Source organism: Acanthochromis polyacanthus, chromosome 14, assembly GCF_021347895.1.
Source record: "Acanthochromis polyacanthus isolate Apoly-LR-REF ecotype Palm Island chromosome 14, KAUST_Apoly_ChrSc, whole genome shotgun sequence".
In the NCBI taxonomy this organism is placed as follows: domain Eukaryota; kingdom Metazoa; phylum Chordata; class Actinopteri; family Pomacentridae; genus Acanthochromis; species Acanthochromis polyacanthus.
Genome location: NC_067126.1, coordinates 33338079 through 33358043, shown reverse-complemented (window position 1 = coordinate 33358043; position 19965 = coordinate 33338079). Strand labels below are relative to the sequence as shown.

Sequence of the window (19965 nt, the reverse complement as noted above, 5' to 3'; positions counted from 1 at the left end):
CTGGATCAGAGCTACCTGACAGGAACATCTCCTACAAGAGCAGCTCTTTCTTTAAATGGCCTGTATTTTCTTTGCAGCTGGGCTCAATATCCTGTGGAGCTCTGTGATCCGACTCCCGGCAACCCACTCTCCCTCCCCGACATGTTCATCGGAGAAATGTGGGCTGCGGGAGAAGTTAGCGACTCTGCTGTGGGCACACTCATTGAGTTGTGGTTAACATGCTGCCATGGCAACTCCTATTCATTCAGCGAGGCCACAGAAATGTTTTTATCTCCCAGTACTACACAAACAGTCAGCACCAAGCATCTGACTGCAAAAGTATTGGTCCGGCAGCAGTATATCTGTTTTAATTTCCTTTGTCGTGACATTGCAGAGAACAAACACAGATGAACTTTCAGGATCCTTACCTCATGGAAGAGGCAAGCTAGGAGAATGGAGTTTTTGGTCTCTTTTCTTTAAGAAAAATTCAGTTCTGCTTGAATACGCTGAGTCACAGACTTTCTTTTTCTACTGTGTGTAAAAACATAGTTGAAATAGTCTGATTATTTGTGTTACCGCGGTAGGTTCATGAAGAAGCTCAGAGATGACTACAGTACATATTGTAGAATGTATCACCTATATTTTGGTCTTTACTTTTAATCTTCTGAACTCCAAAACCAGCTGGGTTTCAAAGACCTCTTTTTGCAGAAATTACAGCATTTATTAGAGCCAGAAACTGTAAACTTACCAACAATTCTCGAATCATTCATCTGTGGCGTGTTATTCTGTCAGGAAGTGGAACCGAATCTAAGCTTATAATGATGATATTTAATCAAAATCACTTTAATCCATGTCATTTACCTCAAACTATATACTTATTTGTTTACCTTAAATTCACCAAAAATACATGTTGATCTGAGGTGCAGAACTTTATGTTGCAGTGAAAAATGAGCAAGCAATGAGAAACAAGTCTAGCCCGACCGATGAAAAACCACCATAACTGTTGGAGGTTCAGAGCGTCATTAGTACCCCAAAGTAAACACTGAATGAACTCGTGTTTCATGCTGTTGCAGTGTAACACAATGTTCAAAGGTTTTATTGGAAACTTTTATATAGATGTCTGTATCGTACACAGTATCTTTTAAAACACACACTAAGGTTGCAGTGAAGTTCCTATCAAACATCTTGAACATACAGTAACTGATGTTTGGAGCAGTTGGGGCAGTCCAATGTGCTAATATTGTAAATAATAGCTTCTTTTTAAAATATTTCCAGCAGAAACCATATTAACACCAGTTTGGAGATCAGACAAACCTTTGTGCACCAGACACATAAATTTAATTTTCACTGTCTGTCTCGCTTTGTTTTGGTCTCAGCTAAAAATCATCGTCGTTGGCTAGATGCTTCACTGTTTTCATCACTTGAAATTGGGAAGCAGTGAGCCAAAAAAAAAAAAAAAGCGATTTCACAATCTTAGATGATGGGCGATTTCAATCTGGCAAGATCTGCTTGTCATGCTTGGGAATTTTGATTCTGCTTGTCAAACTTGAGTCTTTCCCGAAACCTGTCATGTGATCAGAGGATATGAAACTGCAGAGCTGAGGATTAATGTGTGTGGGTCAGCTTTGTCACTTCACGCGATCATTGGATGCACTGTTAATGTAAAAATATTGATTCTAACAGCTATGAATACCTGTAGTTGCGGTGTGACATCAGACATATGTGCGAGGTTTAAACAACAAACAGCCGCTGACCTGGATGTCCTATGACTCTCCAGCATCCTGTCAGACACATGTGGATCTGATTGGAAGCACACTGCGGCTTGTTTGCATGTGTCCACAGACGGTGCATTGTGGTGACTGGCTCCGTTTCACCAGGCAGAGGAACACATTGGATGAGACAGACCCATCTGGGTCACTTCATTTCCCTCATGGTTAGCTGTCATTGATTTCCGTTACGGCTTGGCAGACACCCATTGCTCTGACCTGGTGGAAGGCCATTAGTGCCCTTTAAGTGCAGTGATGAATTGTCAAATGAAACATTAAAAGTGGTGTAGATTGTAAAACCTCAGTGGCACACAGCAGGCCGCTCTGTTTCCACCGGTGCCTGCACATGTTTGAAAATTAAGCACCAAGAATGAGCACATTCTTGTAATGAAAGCTGTTGAACAGATGCACCAGATCTGATTGCATTGCTTCCTTTGCAGCACTGATGATGAGACGTTGTTGAAAAGTTATTAGTCACAGAATGATTGGGATCATCTTCTTCTTGCCCAATGTGTGTTAATTGTAGATGAGTTGGTGATTCGTCTTATTGATTAATTATTAGGAGACTGCTTCCATGGTCCTTTATATGGAACTGCTGGTTGGTGCTGACATCAGTTCACTTAATGGCCTTTAAACCATTTGGTGCACAACATTGTTTCACAAATGACTGACACTCATCCCTTTTCTTCTGTTTTTGCCTCAGGTTGCTTCGAGTGTTGCATCAAATGTTTAGGCGGTGTGCCCTACGCGTCGCTGGTGGCTACCATCCTCTGCTTCTCCGGCGTGGCCCTGTTTTGCGGATGCGGCCATGTGGCTCTCACTGGCACCGTGAACATTCTGGAAAACCACTTCTCTAAGATGACCGCTGATCACGAAATGCTAACCAATGTGTAAGTGACCTCATACTCCACGCTTGGAATAGGAGTCTGAGGTTAAACTGATAACTGTGTTTACATATCACTTTAATCTTATCTGTCTTGGTAAACTTTGTGTTTATATGAAATAATACTGATTTGATATCACACTAGGATCCATTACACTTGCTGTTGGTGCGTAACCATGACAGTAAAGAGCATTCCAAACTGAAGACAGACAGCTCTTTTAATGAGGTTGACTTTATGTAGGCTATTTTTAGCCGACATCGTCTCCCACGTCCACCTTATCCTTGAGAACAGTCCTAATATGGACCTTTTACAATAAAAGAGGAATGACATGAGACAGGGCTGCACATATGTTTTATGTTGGGGTGGATTTGAAGTGCACTGTTTAATTTCAGATGTCCGCAGAGGCCGTCTGTCTCTTGGCGGATGATTTCCAGAGACATACATCACCTGTTATCTCCCCATTTGGCCTTAGCGTCTCTCCTCACCTCTTCCAGAAATGTGGACACGGTCTCATTCACAACCAGCTTTTTATGATCAACCGTCCCATCTTGTTTTAAGGATTGCATGCAAATAAAACATATTCTTACAGCTATTTTCCACACAGTGCTCTGTCATGCTGCTATTATACTGACCTTTTTAGCGGTTCTCTCCAGGTGTTATGTTGGGGTTTAAAAACATCAGTTCTTGCTTTTTTCCTGCCTGCTGAATTTAACCCGTTGCAGCTTTACTGGCTAAAACTAAGCTGTATGTGTGACATTGCTGTTTAACAGAATACAGCTGATGCAGTATGTCATCTATGGCATTGCATCGTTTTTCTTCCTGTACGGGATCATCCTGCTCGCTGAGGGCTTCTACACCACCAGCGCAGTCAAGGAGCTGCACAGCGAGTTCAAGACCACCATCTGCGGACGCTGCATCAGTGGAATGGTATGTTAATACAACCACACTGCTGTGTTTTTAAACAGCACATGCTTAAAATAAAGAACGTATGCCATGTGATTGAAAACATAAAATGCAGATGAGCTCTTGAGGTCCACTACCGGAATAAAATATGACAGGAAAAAACAACGGATTTAGCTCCACGGTTGTGTGACGATGATGTGACATTTGTGTATCGTCAGTTTGTGTTCCTCACGTACATCCTGGGTGTGGCCTGGCTCGGTGTGTTCGGCTTCTCTGCTGTGCCCGTCTTCCTCTTCTACAACATGTGGTCCACCTGCGCTGCCATCAAGTCTCCTGTGGCCAACCTCACAAACATCGACTCCATCTGCGTGGATGTTCGTCAGTACGGTGAGAGAGCGGAACTGACAATAACTTTGAGATGACAATTAACAAATACAATCGTAGCAGCTTATCGGTTACACGTTTTAAATAGAGTATAAATGGAGAAACTTACTTATGTTAGTGCAGACACTCAGATGGCTTACAACCCAGCACAGTACTCTATATTAGGTGGTTCCAATTTGTAATTTTGCCCTGTAATCCTTAAAAAAATGCCTTTATCACCTGTTGCATGTCTCTTTTGATTGAGGAGCTCAACCAACAAATAATTTGCCTTCCTGGTTGTATTTACGTCATTTGGAAAAGTACATTTATCAATTAATTCATGAGAAAACACACTTTTGTTGTATCCTTACAGTACTGCTGGATTTTTTTTCCACAGTTGTGTGTCTTCCTTGAAGTACTCCAACAACTTGTTGCACTGCCATAAACTTTAGAAACTTGCAAGAGATAGATTAAAATAACAATCGTCAATATTGTTGCAGTTTCTAAAACAAACCGGTCCTACATTTCCAGTAATGCAGCTTGACTGAAGCTTTCATTAGACCCTCTCCAGCTGGTAAATGCTCTCCTTATTTCATATTCCCACATTGAAATGCAAACTTTTCTCTATAAGTGGATGTCTCCAAGCCCTAGGTGAGATGAACCTGATGGCATTTCCAGCGTTGTTTTCTCAAACTATGGAAAGCCACTGCAGTGCCACTAGAGACATTACACAAATATTTGCACAGGATGGATAGAGCTTCTTATGATGATAAAGAGTGTCCCATTAAATCTTTTTGCACTTTTGGACTCACTCAGTGGACATTAACTCAATAGGCTGTGGCTCAAGTGTTGTACTTCATAGGTTTGATGAGTCAATATATAATTGTGGGACTTTTTGTATCATCGTTGACATTTTTGCTGTTTTCAGGCCTAAAATCAACATGGCCGCCTATAACCAAACACCACATGGTATTTTTAGTGAAAGATTTTTCTAAATATTATATATACAATTGATAAAAATTAAAGTTATCTATAAGGATATTGTAGTAAAACTGTTAATAAATAAATAACTCAGAAAGTCTTGGAGTCTTACCAGTTTTTTTCTTCAGGAGGAAATGACATCATGTGGAGCAGGTCATGTGATCTGCAGTTAACACACTTCCTTGAGAGATGTTTTTGTAACGGGGAACTTAGTTGAAGGTGATTTTTCGGGCACAAATACAATTACTTTTTTTCCATCTAAATTTTGATATATTGCCAAAAAAGAACTATCTGTCATGATTATCTCAACTTAATAAAAAGAACACAATCAAAACAATTTCTGAATGAGCTCAGTTTGTTATTGTTTATTATTATTATAGTTATTTTGCTTTTAATAAAAATGTATGCAAGATATATCCCATGGACTTCAAAAGTCTTTCAATTGTGTCTTGACCCTGATCATGGATCACACTGACAGCAGCAACTTGTTGGGTGTAAAAGTAAACCTGTTAATTCTCTGGTTTCAGGAATTATCCCATGGAACGCCACACCGGGCAAAGCCTGCGGAACCACGCTAAGTGACATCTGCAACAGCAGCGAGGTGAGATGCTGTCTTCTATCCACACGCATTTATACACAGGCATGCAGAGCAGTGTGAGATGAGGAATGATCGCTGTGGGTTGTCTCTTTCAGTTCTACCTGTCTTATCACCTGTACATCGTAGCGTGTGCCGGGGCAGGAGCCACTGTGATCGCTCTGGTAAGCCTCCCTCCAGTCTCTCCATCCTCTGCCTTTAGTCCATCTTTGCACGGTTTGTATCAGCAGATCATGTGTCAAGTGCTCCTCTTCTCATTCCCATACGGTTTATGTAACCGCGCCGAGGATGATTACACGTAGGCCTTTCTTCGAATTCCATTTGCTGTTTACCATCTGCTTAGATGCACGCGGCCCTGTTGTTATTATAGGATGTTTGGAGCAGTGTGCAGTTTGGGCTTGCCTTTTTATGCTATAATTGTCAGAAATAACACTTTTTAAAACCATAAAAACACAAGTAAGATATTGTTAAATCATACTTCCTTAATATTTTACCTTTTACTGCTGAAAACTGATGAGCTAACTTGTCACAGTGACGAGGAGGTCACCGGCATGTGCTCTTACCACCTTCTCTGTTCTCTTCCACCAGCTGATCTACATGATGGCTACCACTTATAACTTTGCTGTTTTGAAGTTTAAGAGTCGAGAAGACTGCTGCACTAAGTTTTAAACTGTTTTAAAGAGCACAGCGCACCATTTGAGGCTGCGCTGAGTAGAGGAAGTTGCCACTGACAACAAATGAACTAAAAAAACAACAACCTGAGAATAGAAAAATCAACATCTCTCCATTAGTAATCACATGATGTGTAAATAGCTGATTATATGCTTCTTTTAGCATTTTGGTATCCAGGGATTTTGCTTGTCTGAGGAGACCTGATGAAAGTTGTCTTCAGAGTGGGGTGGTGTTTAGTTGGTTTGTTCTGCTTTCCTTGGCACTCACTTTTAGACATTTGTCAGCTTCAGATTTTAGAGAAACGTGCACAGCTAGAAATCCACAATAGTGTTATTTATATTCGTAATATGTGAAGCTGGTTTTGGCCTGCGCAATTGCATCGACTGCAGGAGTAACTTAGATTAAAAAAAAAGAAAAACACACAGTATTTAGCACGCAGTATTTCGCCTTGTATACGCTGACGAGCATCAGTCGACTGCAGTCAGAACTGAAATGCGAATTTGTGCACAAACTCCTGAGGCCCTCATAGTTGTAAGATACTCGTGCAGGTTTAACACACTAATTTGAAAATGATCTAAATTGGCATCCTGAGGTGTGATCAAGACATAGACTGCACCAAGCTCATATAGATGTACAGTATAGTGATGTAGGAAGGCTCTGAAGTTAGTCCATGTGGACATCTGATGACAGATATTGAAGATGTTCTCAGGCTTAATGTTTTTGATTTGCCAGCTTAGACGTTTTGCTGAGGTTGAATTCTAGTGATACATTTTTTTTTAAGGATTTGCAACAGTGGCAAAGTGCCTTCTTTGTTTATTTCTATTTGCTTAGCCTTAAAATTTTGCTACCAACCCTCAAAACACAGAAAACCTTCAGTATTATTATTATGTTTTGGTCACAAGTTGGATTCTAAACTGAACTAAAACTGTATTATGCTGATGAGTATTATGGTGACCAGTTGAGGATTGTAGATTTCAAAATAACTGCACATACCTAGCATAGCACACATGAAGGGTTAGGCCAGTACCAGGGGTGTACTTCTGATGAGGCCCTAAGCCTCAGTTTAATTCCATGTATTTTATAAAACGAAACAGAAATCCTCCTATTTTAGAGTAGAGTAAATGTATTTTTTTTTTCTATGAGAGCTGATGCTGCTGTAGCCTCAGCTATGAAGTCGTTTTTGTTTCATACATTTTCCTTTTTTTCTTTCTCAAAGTGCCATTAAAGAGCCATTTGTTTTTATCTTTAACACTGAGCCTGCATGCTTACAATTTCCAGATTCTTTGATCTGTTTATAGTTACTTATTCTCCATATTTCATATATTTAATTTTCTCCTAAGTTTTTCAAGACTGTAGCTTCTACTTTCTATATAAAATAAACAATCTTTGTTTACAAAAGTATCCCTACCTGGTCTATTTCTTACAATACTCAAATGGGTACAGTATGAAGCAGGGTCAGATTCACTCATGCTTTTTGCACTAACCACCAGCTTTTACAGCCACTTAAAGCTTTGCACGCACAACTTCTGGCTCTTTCTCCACTCATCCTCTCGCCTTTAAAGTTTCTGTAGTACTGTGCATAGTAAGGTAGTAGCTCCAGTATTAGTAATGATTGTAACAGTGATGTTACAATAGCTGTAACAAATATGTCTTTTTCAGTACCGTACGCCACGTTGACCATTTTTTAAAATCTTAACTTTACGTTTGTGTACGTCCGTGATGTAGCTCTGACTCCTGTAGCTTGCTTTGCATCTTTGACATGCTCACCGGCCATCCACCTCACCCTTCTCTTCCAGATCCACTTCCTCATGATTCTCTCAGCAAACTGGGCCTACCTTAAGGATGCCAGTCAAATGCATGCCTACCAAGACATCAAAATGAAGGAAGAGCGGGAGCTGCAGGACATCACCTCACGCTCAAAGGAATGCCTCAATTCCTACACATAAAGGATATTTACACACTCACAGCGCCCGCAAACACTCATGCAGACATACATAGACACTGTGGCCAGCCACTGTGGCCCCTTTTGGACCAAGGCAACGCTCAGCTAAAATAACCTGCCAGCTGCCCTGACACTGTGCAGTACTAACCGGGCTCCTAACAAACTAATGCATCAGTGTTGCTTTCTGCACTAACTCACCAACAAGTGTTTTTTTTTGTTCATGCTTTTTTTTTTGTTTTAATTCTCTGTTTATCTTTAGGAAAAGACATTTGAGTTGAGATCTGATTTTCATGTTTGCTGGTGAAGCTTGAGACATTGCACTATTCTTACACGGCGCATAACAATGACAGTTTGTTTTACAGTCTTGCTCTGTCTTTCCTCTGACCGTCTGTGGCCAGTTTTCCAACTAGGAAAGGTGAAACATTGGTTTTTTTTTCCAGTCAAAAATGCAGATTGACTTATATACACATTATGAAAGGCCTTACATCCAATCTGAGTTAGTCACACTGTACGGACGCAAGGTTAATATTTCAAAAGAGACTTTGACTTTTACAGTAAGGAAACAGGTAAAATATAAAATGTGCAGCAGATTCGATCGTCAAAGAGTGAAGAATTTAGCTGCTGTACTGTCTCAGTTAGCAGTCATGCAAGTGTTGTTGATTGTTTCTTAAATTTTAGTTGCTAGTATTCAGCTACATAACTCATTCAGAACATTAATGGCCTACATTAACACTACCTCAGATGTGCACTAGAGCCTATGGACAACTCAAATGGAACAAACATTCTTCCCTGTAAAAAAAAAAAACATCTAATTTTAATTGGAAATCAATGAATCAGACACGTAGTATATATTTGGGTAGCTACAATGTAAACACCCACACCAGGAACTCGTCTGCATCAGTGCTATAGAATTTAAATTTTTACAAATAATGCCATAAGAATAACTTGCTAACTAAATGTGGATGCTGCCAATATTGAGATAGAATGATATCCGGTATATTAAGTATCTTAAAACTTTGGTCCGTGCATATTCAAGGAGAAAAAGTCAAAGCTTGCCAATGAAGACAGCTCTGATTTTAGCCGTTGTCTATTGTAATATCTGTGATCAAAAACGAGTTGATTTTGAGAAATCTTATGAAACAAGCATGTCCCATGTGCGTCGTCACGATTAAGAACCTGGGGTGTGAACAGTGTAAATTTGTTACAAGTCCGAATTTTAGTATTTTTGTTCTTTTTGAATATGAAAACCACTTAAGTTCTTTCTTATTTTTCTATAATTGCACCTGTTTTTATTGTGCAATTGTCAGAATGCTGACATAATTACTCGTGTAATCTTTTATTTCTCCTAGCTGAGTTGTGGGGACAAGTTGATGTTTTCTTTGTTGCATGAAGACAACTGTTTCTGCAGTGATACACGTGATGTACAGTCATGTATGCTGGCATCAGTAGTAGGCAGTGTTTGCCCGTTTTCCTGCTTTTTTTTTTTCTAACCGAATACAAATTAACTCATGTTATGTAGCTGATTAGTTATAGATATTATTTAGGTTATTTTAATCAATTCTATATGAGTATTACTTTGTTGTCTGATAGTATACCTGTGTTTTCTATGAATGTCAAGGGCTTCCTAGTGATGCTGATACTTATAATTCAACTTTCAAGTAACAAATAGCCACAACGCCAGTCATTCAAATAAAAATATAAATGGTAAATTTAGCCAAAGTGTTAATGCCAGGGTGACTTGTTGTCCAGAGTAATAAACAGTATCTGTGAGATGCGGTACAAAACCTGCACTGTTCTACGTAAGAGAGGCTGCAGGTGTGCAGTAGTTGAGCAGAAAGATGAGATGTATGTGAAGGTAACGTACATCACAGCTCATTTTGCATGTTGTGTTTCCTGTTGAATGAACCAAAAAAGAAAAGAAAAGGCTATTTATCAATCACCAGGAGGACAACAATCAATCAACAAGCATCCTGTCTGACTGGAAGCCCCTTTATGACACGACTCAACTGGCCTGTTGACTGTTTTTATGAAAATAAATCAAATAAAACAAACTTCCATCTGTTGTTGTGTGTATTTTTGTTGTGCATGATTAAAAAATGTTGTCTGACAGCACACAGTTTAAAAAAAAAAGTGCATTTATTCGTACAAAACGGGTCAAATATACACACTGAAAAAGTAACATTTTAAAATACAAGCGAGAAGTGCAAGTCCACAATTCAGATTACAATAGCTCTCTGGGACAATCAGCTCCCCAGAAATCATCATCTTCATCTTTGTGTGAATACGCTGCAATGCTGGGAAAACAAAACCGGGTTAATTAGTGAAAGCCTCGAGGGACAGGGAAAAAAAAAAACAAACAAACTAAAAATAGTAAAGTATTTTTAAATTAACTCTACATATTTCCAGAGCAAATAACAACATTAAAGAGACGAGGAAGCATGAAGTAATTAAATGTTATTGGAAGAGGATTACAGTGGCTTGTGTGCTTATTAAACTTTCCTACAAGCCTCTGCGACATAACTTTTGAATTCCAAAACATGCAGTGTTTTCATTCATTGTAAGTAAAACCATGAATCTAATGATCAGTTTCGTGTTTCGCCTAATGTTACGCTTTAAGTTACCTGTCCTCTCTCTCTTCAGACAAACTCTTGGCTTCTGGGCTTGCATGCTCTGGCGCTTCTCTTCCAGGGCTCTGAAAAAACAAAACAAGAAAAGCTGCTACAAGTCTGTTCTAAATGTTCTACAGCAGCCCAAGACAAACGTGCACACAACTGACCTGTGCACGCTGCTTCTCTCTTGCTTCCAGGACCATCTTCATGTATTTCTCCAGAGGATTTTCACCTTTAGACTCCTCCCTATCGCCGGCATCTGTCTCGTCCCTCTGCTCTTCATCTCCTCCTTTCTTAACCAGTGTTTCCACTTCTTCTTTCTGTTCTGATCGCTCCACCTCTTCCAAAAGCTGGTGACACACAGATACCGTCAGCATTCATTTTAGGTTGCCGTTTCTCAGTAGACATAAATATTTAAAGTTCAGAAAGAGAACCTTTAGAGGAGCTTAGTATAAGATAATCATCACCATCTCTCTCTCCAGTCGTGCCAGTTCTTGCAGCTCTCTCTCTCTTGCTTCCTCTTGCTCCTTTTCCCTTCGCTCTTGTCTTTCCTTTCGCTCTCTTTCCCACCTTTGCTCCTCATCTTCTTCCTCTTCTACTCTGGCAGTTTCCCCTGAAGATTGTGGGACTTATAAAAGACACATCGGTGAACATGAGTGAGATAATGTGTCAGTTTGTCTCAGTTAGGTTTAAGCAGCGATGTACTTCAAAATGGCTACAATTTCAGCTAAATATGACAGATTCATTGATTTAGAGTGATAATGTACAGTAGAAGATGTCCGTTCTTGTCATTTGGGGTCAACCAAGATTACGGGTCATTAATGGGAGGACTAACGGCTCACCCGCCTGGCCCTGCAAATCCACGGGGTCTTCTGGGAGGTCCTGTGGGTGGGGGGCAGCGGGTCCGTCAGGGGCCTCCTCAGAGAGAGGGACAGCAGTGTCCAGGAGAAGCTCTGGAATGTGGCCGGGCTCTGGAGGGAGACATGCACAAAGAGACCTTTTATGCTCCACCATAATGCAAGAGGGCCAGAGGACCGGCACAGAATACATAATCAGCTGTCCTTCATCTTCACCATTGTGCGCGGCTGCTGAAAGGACACTTTGGAGGCCAGTCACACACTCATTAAAAAACAGCAATTGCAAAATCCAAAACATCCACATGGGACACATTTTATTTTGTCACTGGGATTTTATTTAAATTAACGATGAGAAGAAATAATGTTGCTTGAAGTATTTTCCGTTAATAGATGGTGCATGTGCCAAGTGATCACACTTTTCTGGACTGGTGCACCGATCCCATCATGCGCAGCAGTCATGAATGGAAGGTAAATGTATAATGTTTGGCTGTGCATCCCAGGATGCAGCAAAAGCTTTTCAGATTTAGAAAGAGGAGGAAAATCTCACAACACTAAATGTTAAGGAAGCTGTGTTTGCAAGATGGACACCCAGGGGACTTGTCATCTCTGCTCCATGTCTTACAGTCAAGCAGCATGCAACCAAACTGTGAAAGGACCTTATGTGCCAACAGATTAAAAGTTCTTCTTTGATCACAATTTTGGCCCAGAGGACCTTTAAGCCAAGAGGAGATACACAAGAAAAGCTCTAAACTGGGTCTCTTGTGTAAGGAAAGTTGAGCACAAACAGTGAGTGTGTGTTCAATATGACTGTGTTACGTATATTTTTTGTGTTGCAGTTTAAATAATAAGGGGGAAAAAAACAACTAATCCTAGTTTAGAATACCTGACAATGTCCCTGTGAGATCTTCAAGGCTTATCTTCTCAGGCTGCGGGGAAGACTCTGAGCTGGAGAGGACAGGCTGCAGCTTTGGTGGGCTGGTGAAAGAAAAATGGGGTAAACATGAGCTCATTAGTATTCACTGTCTCTATAAAAAAAAAAGTGTAATAATGTCGTACTGTCCTTGGTAAAGCCATGCCAGATGGTACCTGGACTGCTCTCGTGCTGTGCTCTGGAGCTGAGGACTGCGAGGCGGACTGAGCTCAGAGGAAAAAACACCTGAGGTCACCACCTCATTGCGGGGGGCAGGAGGGAGCTGTCTGTCAGACGACAGCTGAGGGAACGCTACTGGAGACACAGCTGCTTCTATCAGGAGCAAAGACGTTATATTAGAAAACAATGTCAGAGGAGAAAGATTGCTGTGTAAAGATTTGGATAGATTGACCTGAATGTTTGCTCATTTTTTACATTCTGGAATATGAGTAAAAAAACATACAGCATGTGAACTAGAAGCTATTTCATCAGTTATTTCTTGACACATGAAAGCAAGGGATCATCTTCATTTTTTGAAGTGCTTTGACAGGATAAAGCAACTTATGTAAGTACCTTCTGCAATCTCTCTTTGAAGCTTAGCCCTGGAAGAAGATTGTGGTGTCGAGGACAAGCGTCTGGGTGGAGCAGAGCTTTCATTTTGAAGTTCCTCATCTCTTAGAAACAAAGGCTCAGTCAATGAATGGAGACTGTGGTCAGTAAAAGCTGTGGCCTGGGGTTGGTGAGTGTCTTCTGAGAACGTCACTCTTGACTGTGCGAGTGGTAAGACGTTCCGAGTGCCATAAGACGGCATGGAGGGGGATCGTACGGTTTGAGGAGAGCGTGATCTGTTTGAGGCTTTGTGTTTGTAGGTCGAATGAGAGTCTTGTTTTCTAAGAGGGGAAACAGGACGATGTAAAGGATGAGCTTGTTGTGGGGAAAGAGCTCTTGAGGGAAGCATGTGTGAGATGGTGGAGTGCACTGCCCTCTGCTGGTAGCTCCTGTAGGCCTCCTCCAAGGTCTCAGCCTCCTTTTGCAGCTCTTTGATCCGCGCCTTGGCTTCAGCCACCAGCTCCATGCCGGAGTCTGGCGAGTCACTCCAGGGTGACACGTGTCCTCGCGTCGGCCCACCTGCTTCACAAACATCATCACAACCCACCCTGGCTCTCAGCACAGCTCTATCGACATAGAAGTCAGGGGGAACCAGGTTGCTGGAACTGAGCTCCAGCACTGAGCGATCAACAAGAGAGGGCTTGGGGTTTCGCAGCACTTCATTTTCAAGAGCTGCCAGCATTGCATGAATCACACAAAAGAAAGGAAAAAGGGGGAAAGCAAACAAGAGGAGCGTTGAGTACTAATACAGAAAACCAATCACCGTGAAAGATCTGAGAAACAGGTTCACTAAATTACCTTCTAAGAAATACATGGAACTAAGCCGAAAATCCAGTGGCTACTAATATAGTGGCTTTCTTTCTTTTTTTAAGCTTATGTTTTTATTGTAGCATTTAGAACACAGAGGAGGCATGCTTGAAAATTGCTAAATATTTTCTCTCTTACAAGATTTATTAGTCTATAGACCATTAAGATCTAGCAAAGAAAGAAAGCCAGCTAAAGAAAAGCAGGAATAGGCAACTACAAAGTCGTGTCTTACAAATTGTAATATAAACAACTACACATTGAAACAACTGTAATTCAAACTGACAGCCACAAATCCTGAAGCTTTCCAACATTGTGAACATGCATGTGCTATCATGGGGCACCTTGCTGAGTGTGGTGAAGCTGCATCTTGAGGTCCTCAACGTGGTTAGTCATCCACTGGGACTTCTCTTCACACTCGGTCAGCTGAGCCCTGAGCTGAGCACATCGCTCCACCTGCAGAAAACAGACGGGAGGATATTACATGAGAAGTTACGATTTGCACGCATTGTAAGGTCTGTGTGATGTGTATGATTATGTAGGTCACCAGAAACCCAAACTATCTACACAATGAATTCTCAGAGATGAAATAAAACAGCCTAGAAGAAAAACCTGACCATGTAGTTTCCCACAAGGAGCTGTGATGTGACTGACCTCACTTTGGAGCTGTGCCTGCAGCACCTGTTTCTGGTTGTCAAACTCTTCCTCATCCAGCCTCCGAGCGCTCTGCAGCCTTCGAAGCTCCATCTGCATGGCTAGTTGCTCTTTGGATGGCTTGCCCATATCTGAGAAAGGGATCATCGGAGTCAAAACAGAAAGTAAAAGTACAGCTTTTTTTTTTTTTACTGCATATTTAGTTTTAGTGGGAAAACAGTGAAATGAAACACATCTGGTGATTTTTAGTAGTTATGATTCAAAGTGTACATTTTTGCTCCATCTCACGTTTTTTCTGTATGGCTCTGGCCAGCGTAAGATTACAGCACATGGGACTTGTCACCATGTTGCTGCCTTTTGTTACTGATGAGGAGAGACGCCCCTGCTCCCTTGCCCCGTCCTCAAACAGGAAGAATACTGTATTCCTCAGAGAGAGGTAGCATTTTGTTAGCCCTGGGTAAAGGGAGCCCTCTGTCTCTGCTCACATTCACTCCACCTCTCATCCCCCTTCCCTCACTGGTTTTCTGCAAAGCTACAAGCGCAGCACAAAGGCCCCACATTGGCTGGCAAGATACATTCAGAAAGACTCAGTTCAGAAAGAGACAGCGGGGCAGACTAGCATGAATGCTTTACAGTACACTGCTCCTCACACAGAACCACAATGAGTCCAGACTCAGGCACTCTGAATACAGCACAAGAATTGGATTAGACTACAAATATTCTGACATACCGACACCGGATATACATTTACAAGTAATAACTAGGACAATATATTTCCAAGCCACAAGGAAATCAGACAGGAAACCCAGCTTCTGTTATTCATATAAACTGGTTAGGGAAAATGTAGCATGCAAAGACTCCTGGGAGGTACATGAGAACCACATCCACTTTTCACCTGCATGGAGAAGCTTGTTCTCCTCCTGGGCTTCCTCCAGCTGTTTCTTTAGCAGCTGCAGCTGCCCCTGCAGCTCTGCTTTCTCTCTTTTCAAGCTGGGGTAGTCATTCATGGTCTCCAGTCTTTCCTTTAACAGCTCCTTCTGTTGAGTCAGCAGAGAAATCTGCTGCTGTGCTGTGTCTAGCTCAGCCTGGAAAAAAATAGGAGACATTAAAGAGCAGGAAAAATAAACCCAGAGACTTCAGTCACACTGTGCAGCTTGCAGTTATCGCAGAATCACACTAAACAGCTAAAAATCTGATCCAAAAGAGGTGTTAAATTATTTATAGTACCAGTCGCAATAGCTTTGCCTCATGTCATTAAAGTGTGTGGCAGTAGCAATGCTGGATGAATGGAGTTGTGATGTTTACCTGAACCCGTTTCAGCTCTGAACGTGCTCTACTGAGGTCTTCTAATCTGGCATCAATTACAGCAGACTCTTTCTGGATACGAGCAGTTTCCACTGAAAAATAAAACAATGTAAACACAATGAAAACGCAGCTAACAGCAAACCAGTCATTAATCCTCCATTTCCTAAAATACTTGCCTTTGTTTCTGCTCTCACTTTCTGTGAGTTTTTCTGTTCTCCTGATAAAGTTCTCCTTCAAATCAAGCTGATACCTAATTTTATAAAGACATAAGATCAATAATTTGGAAACTAAAACAACACAAAACATGATGCCTTCAAAGGAAACATTCATACGAGCTGCTAACTAAAGGTTTGTAAAGCAAAATAAGCCTAAATAATAAGCACTTTAAGAAAGCAATTAACTTTTTGGCAAAAATGCAAACAAACTTACAGATGTTTATTTCAGCAGGGACCCCCCCAAAAAAAACATCACCAAAAGCTTTCAAACAGCTTGAGTACAAAATTTTTGTTGTGTGGATTTTGATGAGAGACATGAGGAGAATTTATGCTGTATATTGTATACACATGATGATGTTTTTAACGTAACCCTACACAACAGTGACATCCTCTGGTGACAAATATTCCTTAAAAAAGACAAGCCACCTAAACTTAAAGGGATAGTTTGTGTTTTTTTGAAGAGGAGTTGTATGAGGCACTTGTCTTGGCTGTTGACAGTTTTTGTTATACCTTTAGTTAGGAAAAGCAGCACAGAAGTTAAGCAATAAACTGCTGTGGACAGGGCCAGCAACAAAACATTTTAGGCACTTTTTTTTTTTTTAAATGTATGCTAAAATTAGAACGTTTTCACTGCTTTAACTTGGCATCAGCCAGCCCTTTCAGACGGGAAACTGATGCACTTCGTTTGCTCTCGTTGAAACCACCAAACTCTGCCGACAAAAACAGGAACTTTACTCCACGGAACAGAACACTGGTGTACCACTGCCTCGATGGGTTAGTTGTTTGTGTTATTGCGTGTCTTTTATGTTTTAAAACAGAGAAGTCACACAGTGGGAGTAGAGCTACTCACACAGTCTGCAGAGCAAAATTGCTGTTTTTGTCAACAGAGTCTGGCGGGTCTGAAAATAGCACAGAGCAATATAACAGCTTGAGTTCATGTTGGAAAGGTCCATCTGACAGCAAGGTACAATGACTGTAAAGGAGTAATTCATGTAACTCTACTCCAAAGAAACCAAACTATCCCTTCAAGAGGTAAATAAATCTCTAGATAGAGAGACTGCTAGTGGGACCATAATACTTTCATTGACTCTTATCAGTGTAAATTTTGTGCTCAACATGAAAATACCTGGACAGCTCATTCTTCAGCCTTTGGTCGTATGTGTCCTCCATAGTCTTCACAGCCAGTTCTCTCCTCCTCAGCAGCTCTTCAGCAGTCTTGACCTTCTCCTCATGAATTTGACAAGTCCTATCATGACACAAACACACTCTAAGAACCAGTGGTCACAATGAGAGCAGAGCAGCCCTTTACCAACAGAAATGTCTCAAAAAAGGAAGATCTTACTTTTCGAAAGCCTCCATTCTCATCCTCAGCTCATTTTCTCTGTTGCGTAGTGTTTCGATTTCTTTCAGCAATGATTGTCTCTGCATGTAGACGTTTTTTTCTTCAATCTATAGAAAAAAGAAATTAAAAAAGCATCAAATATACAGTTCTGAAAATAATTCCACTGAATACCGTGCCCAAAACTTTCATTTATTTGACTACAGTAAGGTTCAAAAGTCTGATGTGGATCTTAGGCCTGAAAACAGCAAAAATGTCAATTATGACACAAAAAGTCCTGCAATTATATATGGAGTCAATGGGTAATTTGAGTTTTCGTATTAAATTCAAGACAAAAATAGAAACATCTTTATCAAAGATCTCAGACTTTTGGACACTGCTGGATGCTAGGCTGACCTCTGGAGTACGAAACACAACACAAGATAATATTAGCAATAATTTACCTCTTGTTGTTTTTGTAACCGGTCAATCGCATTTTTCTCTCGATCCATCAGTGCCTTTGCCTTCATTTCGTAAGTCCTCTCCAGTTCTTGCTTCAGCTTGTCAAATTCTTTGTGAAATTTCGATTTTTCTTCCATCCTCACCTTAGCGATTTCGACATCTTTAAAAAGTTGCATCTTAAAAAAAAGACATAATATTGAGGCCACATAACCACAATATAAATGACACGATCACAAAACATTTTGTTTATTCACTATACGTGTGTTTGTTTGTGTACCTTTGTGTTCATTTCTGCTTTCATCTGTGCTTCAATTTCTCTTCTATATGCATCCAGTTTTGATTGAAATGAAAACATTTTGTCCTCACTGTAAGTAAAGTTCTCGTATTCTCTATCAATCAGTTTCATCTTCTCTACTGCAAATGAAAAGAGAGCAAGAAAAACTTTAGAGCTACATTCAAAAGCATGTATTCACAATATAAATGGTCAGGTTTAGACATCAGTTCATCATACCCAGAGAGTCTCCATAACGTGATAAACTGGTTGTCTGGGTGTCAGCATCATGGCGTCGGCTGCGAGTATCATGGTGTCTTAGATGTGTTAGAAGGTTGATCAGGAATCCTGCTAGACAAAGATAAAGTATATCAGGGCACGACTTGGGAGTAGAAGCAGTTTATTAGAAGGAATAGAATACTGCACATACCTTTATCACTGTTTTCCTTAACTGAAGACTGTAAAACAAAAATATTAATGTGATGCATTTTTTACTTATTCTTATTTCAAAGAAAATAGATCAGATTATTAGTTACCAAAGATGAGTACAGGGCTGATTCAGGATGAATTTTAAGAAGCTGAAGAAGGTCTTCATTCTTTAAAGCCTGCCAAAATGGAACAAAGGACAACATATTCATAAATGATTATGCTTCTTATACTTTAAGCTTGAATTAAATAAACTAAAACAGTCTTACTTACCTTGTCTTTACACAGGCCACTTTCAGGGTAGAATACAGAGAGTGTGTACTCATACCCTGAGCTGTGAAGATGGTCTGCAACTATGCTGTTACAAGCTGAAACTAAAAGGGGCTCAGATTTCACAGGTACTGGCCTGGGAACTGGTTCTTGTCCAGTCAAAGGCGGGTGCTTCAACTCCTGGATGAGCTGATTTCGAAGTTGTGCCTGAATCAGATCCCAAGAGTAAAAACATGAGAAGGCTGAGGATCAAACTTTTTCTAATGTAATTAGAGTTGATGTGGGGTATATACAGTTGTGAATAAAAGTTTATATACACTTGTAAAGACCCTGTATGTAATGGCAGTCTTGAGTCAGCAATGATTCCTATAACTCTTTATTTTCTATGATGGAATGATGGAAACTCTTTTTCCCCCACAAATAACAAACAAACATGCATTCTGGTGATTTCATAAGTTCATTAGTGGTATTCTGGAAATATGACAAGATCTTCTGGGTCAAAAATATAGAAACAGCAACTGGAATGATCAGTTTTGGTGATGTCAAAAGTTGTGATAGTCACATTTTTAGTGGCATGGTCTCTTAACTTCTTATGAGTGATTACAATTGACTACAGCAGATTTAAATACCTTCATTAGACTCAGCCACAAACAATACAATGGGAAAGGAGCAAATGTAGGACTTTTGTGCTTGAACAAGTCAGGAAAGTCTTTTGGTGCCATTTCAAAACAGCTGCAGGAAAGTCAGAAGAAACGACATTGAGGGACTGTAAGAACTGACAGCAACGTGGATAATATTACTTACTTTGAGTGTGTCAAGTACTCCTTTGTTTTTGAAAGTCTGGTAGAGCCTTCTCTTCAGCTCGTCCGGGGACAACACATCTTCTTTGGATGAGGACATAACTGAGTATTTGGAAGTCTTGACAGCAGGGAAACAGAAGTAAACATCGAGATCGAGAACAAAACGCTTCGTTTTCAACAGCTTTCAGTGTATAAACTGGTTTTAGACTTTAATCACTCCATTCTCCGAGAAGCTGAAACCACAGAAATCTCAAAAAAGACAATAATTTCGCTAGTTACCAACCTGACGACCGCTTTGCGTCTCTTTCAAGGAGGTGTGCCCAAAACATTTAAATCCGTCAACGGAAACTTGGTTCCGGGCAGGCTCATA

At 40.5% G+C, this 19965-nt stretch overlaps 2 protein-coding genes across 5 annotated transcripts in view; one reads left to right on the top strand and one right to left on the bottom strand.

The window, feature by feature from the left end:
• gpm6bb (glycoprotein M6Bb) overlaps positions 1 to 10140 on the top strand; it is a 32031-nt gene extending 21891 nt beyond the window's left edge. For 2 of the 3 annotated variants that reach the window (XM_051959262.1, XM_051959260.1), the window contains exons 2-7: positions 2449 to 2635; positions 3400 to 3556; positions 3751 to 3919; positions 5404 to 5477; positions 5570 to 5635; positions 7940 to 10140. In XM_051959262.1, the coding sequence (XP_051815222.1) occupies positions 2449 to 2635; positions 3400 to 3556; positions 3751 to 3919; positions 5404 to 5477; positions 5570 to 5635; positions 7940 to 8089 (803 nt within the window). In that variant the 3' untranslated portion in view covers positions 8090 to 10140. Of the gene's footprint in view, positions 1 to 2448; positions 2636 to 3399; positions 3557 to 3750; positions 3920 to 5403; positions 5478 to 5569; positions 5636 to 6059; positions 7545 to 7939 lie in introns of those variants that run through there. The other variant, XM_051959263.1, reaches the window with a different exon arrangement.
• A 62-nt stretch (positions 10141 to 10202) lies between these two features.
• ofd1 (OFD1 centriole and centriolar satellite protein) lies at positions 10203 to 19955 on the bottom strand. Of its 2 annotated transcripts, none has more exons than XM_051959257.1 (23): positions 19879 to 19955; positions 19600 to 19713; positions 18799 to 19002; positions 18636 to 18704; positions 18530 to 18557; positions 18340 to 18450; positions 18106 to 18242; positions 17831 to 18004; positions 17391 to 17497; positions 17175 to 17294; positions 16010 to 16083; positions 15834 to 15925; positions 15424 to 15613; positions 14529 to 14659; positions 14219 to 14330; positions 13035 to 13742; positions 12638 to 12794; positions 12435 to 12526; positions 11537 to 11665; positions 11162 to 11322; positions 10862 to 11044; positions 10707 to 10777; positions 10203 to 10379 (listed from the first exon to the last, which is right to left on the bottom strand). In XM_051959257.1, exons 2-23 carry the CDS (start codon positions 19693 to 19695, stop codon positions 10307 to 10309), a joined length of 3219 nt encoding a protein of 1072 aa, XP_051815217.1. In that variant the 5' UTR covers positions 19696 to 19713; positions 19879 to 19955; the 3' UTR covers positions 10203 to 10306. The 2 variants fall into 2 exon arrangements, with proteins under 2 accessions (XP_051815217.1, XP_022046508.1); XM_022190816.2 differs by having other exon boundaries at positions 18340 to 18447; positions 19879 to 19954.
• Positions 19956 to 19965: the final 10 nt, after the last annotated feature.

What these genes read in the sequence shown, in the direction of transcription:
- ofd1 (XM_051959257.1), bottom strand. Translation starts at nt 19,695, where the DNA reads ATGTCCTCATCCAAAGAAGATGTGTTGTCCCCGGACGAGCTGAAGAGA. An exon ending in GAACAAGCTTCTCCATGCAG is followed by an intron (nt 14,660 to 15,423) that starts GTGAAAAGTGGA and finishes TCCCTTTCTCAG; the next exon opens with ATATGGGCAAGCCATCCAAA. An exon ending in TCTCACAGGGACATTGTCAG is followed by an intron (nt 11,666 to 12,434) that starts GTATTCTAAACT and finishes GTCTCCCTCCAG; the next exon opens with AGCCCGGCCACATTCCAGAG.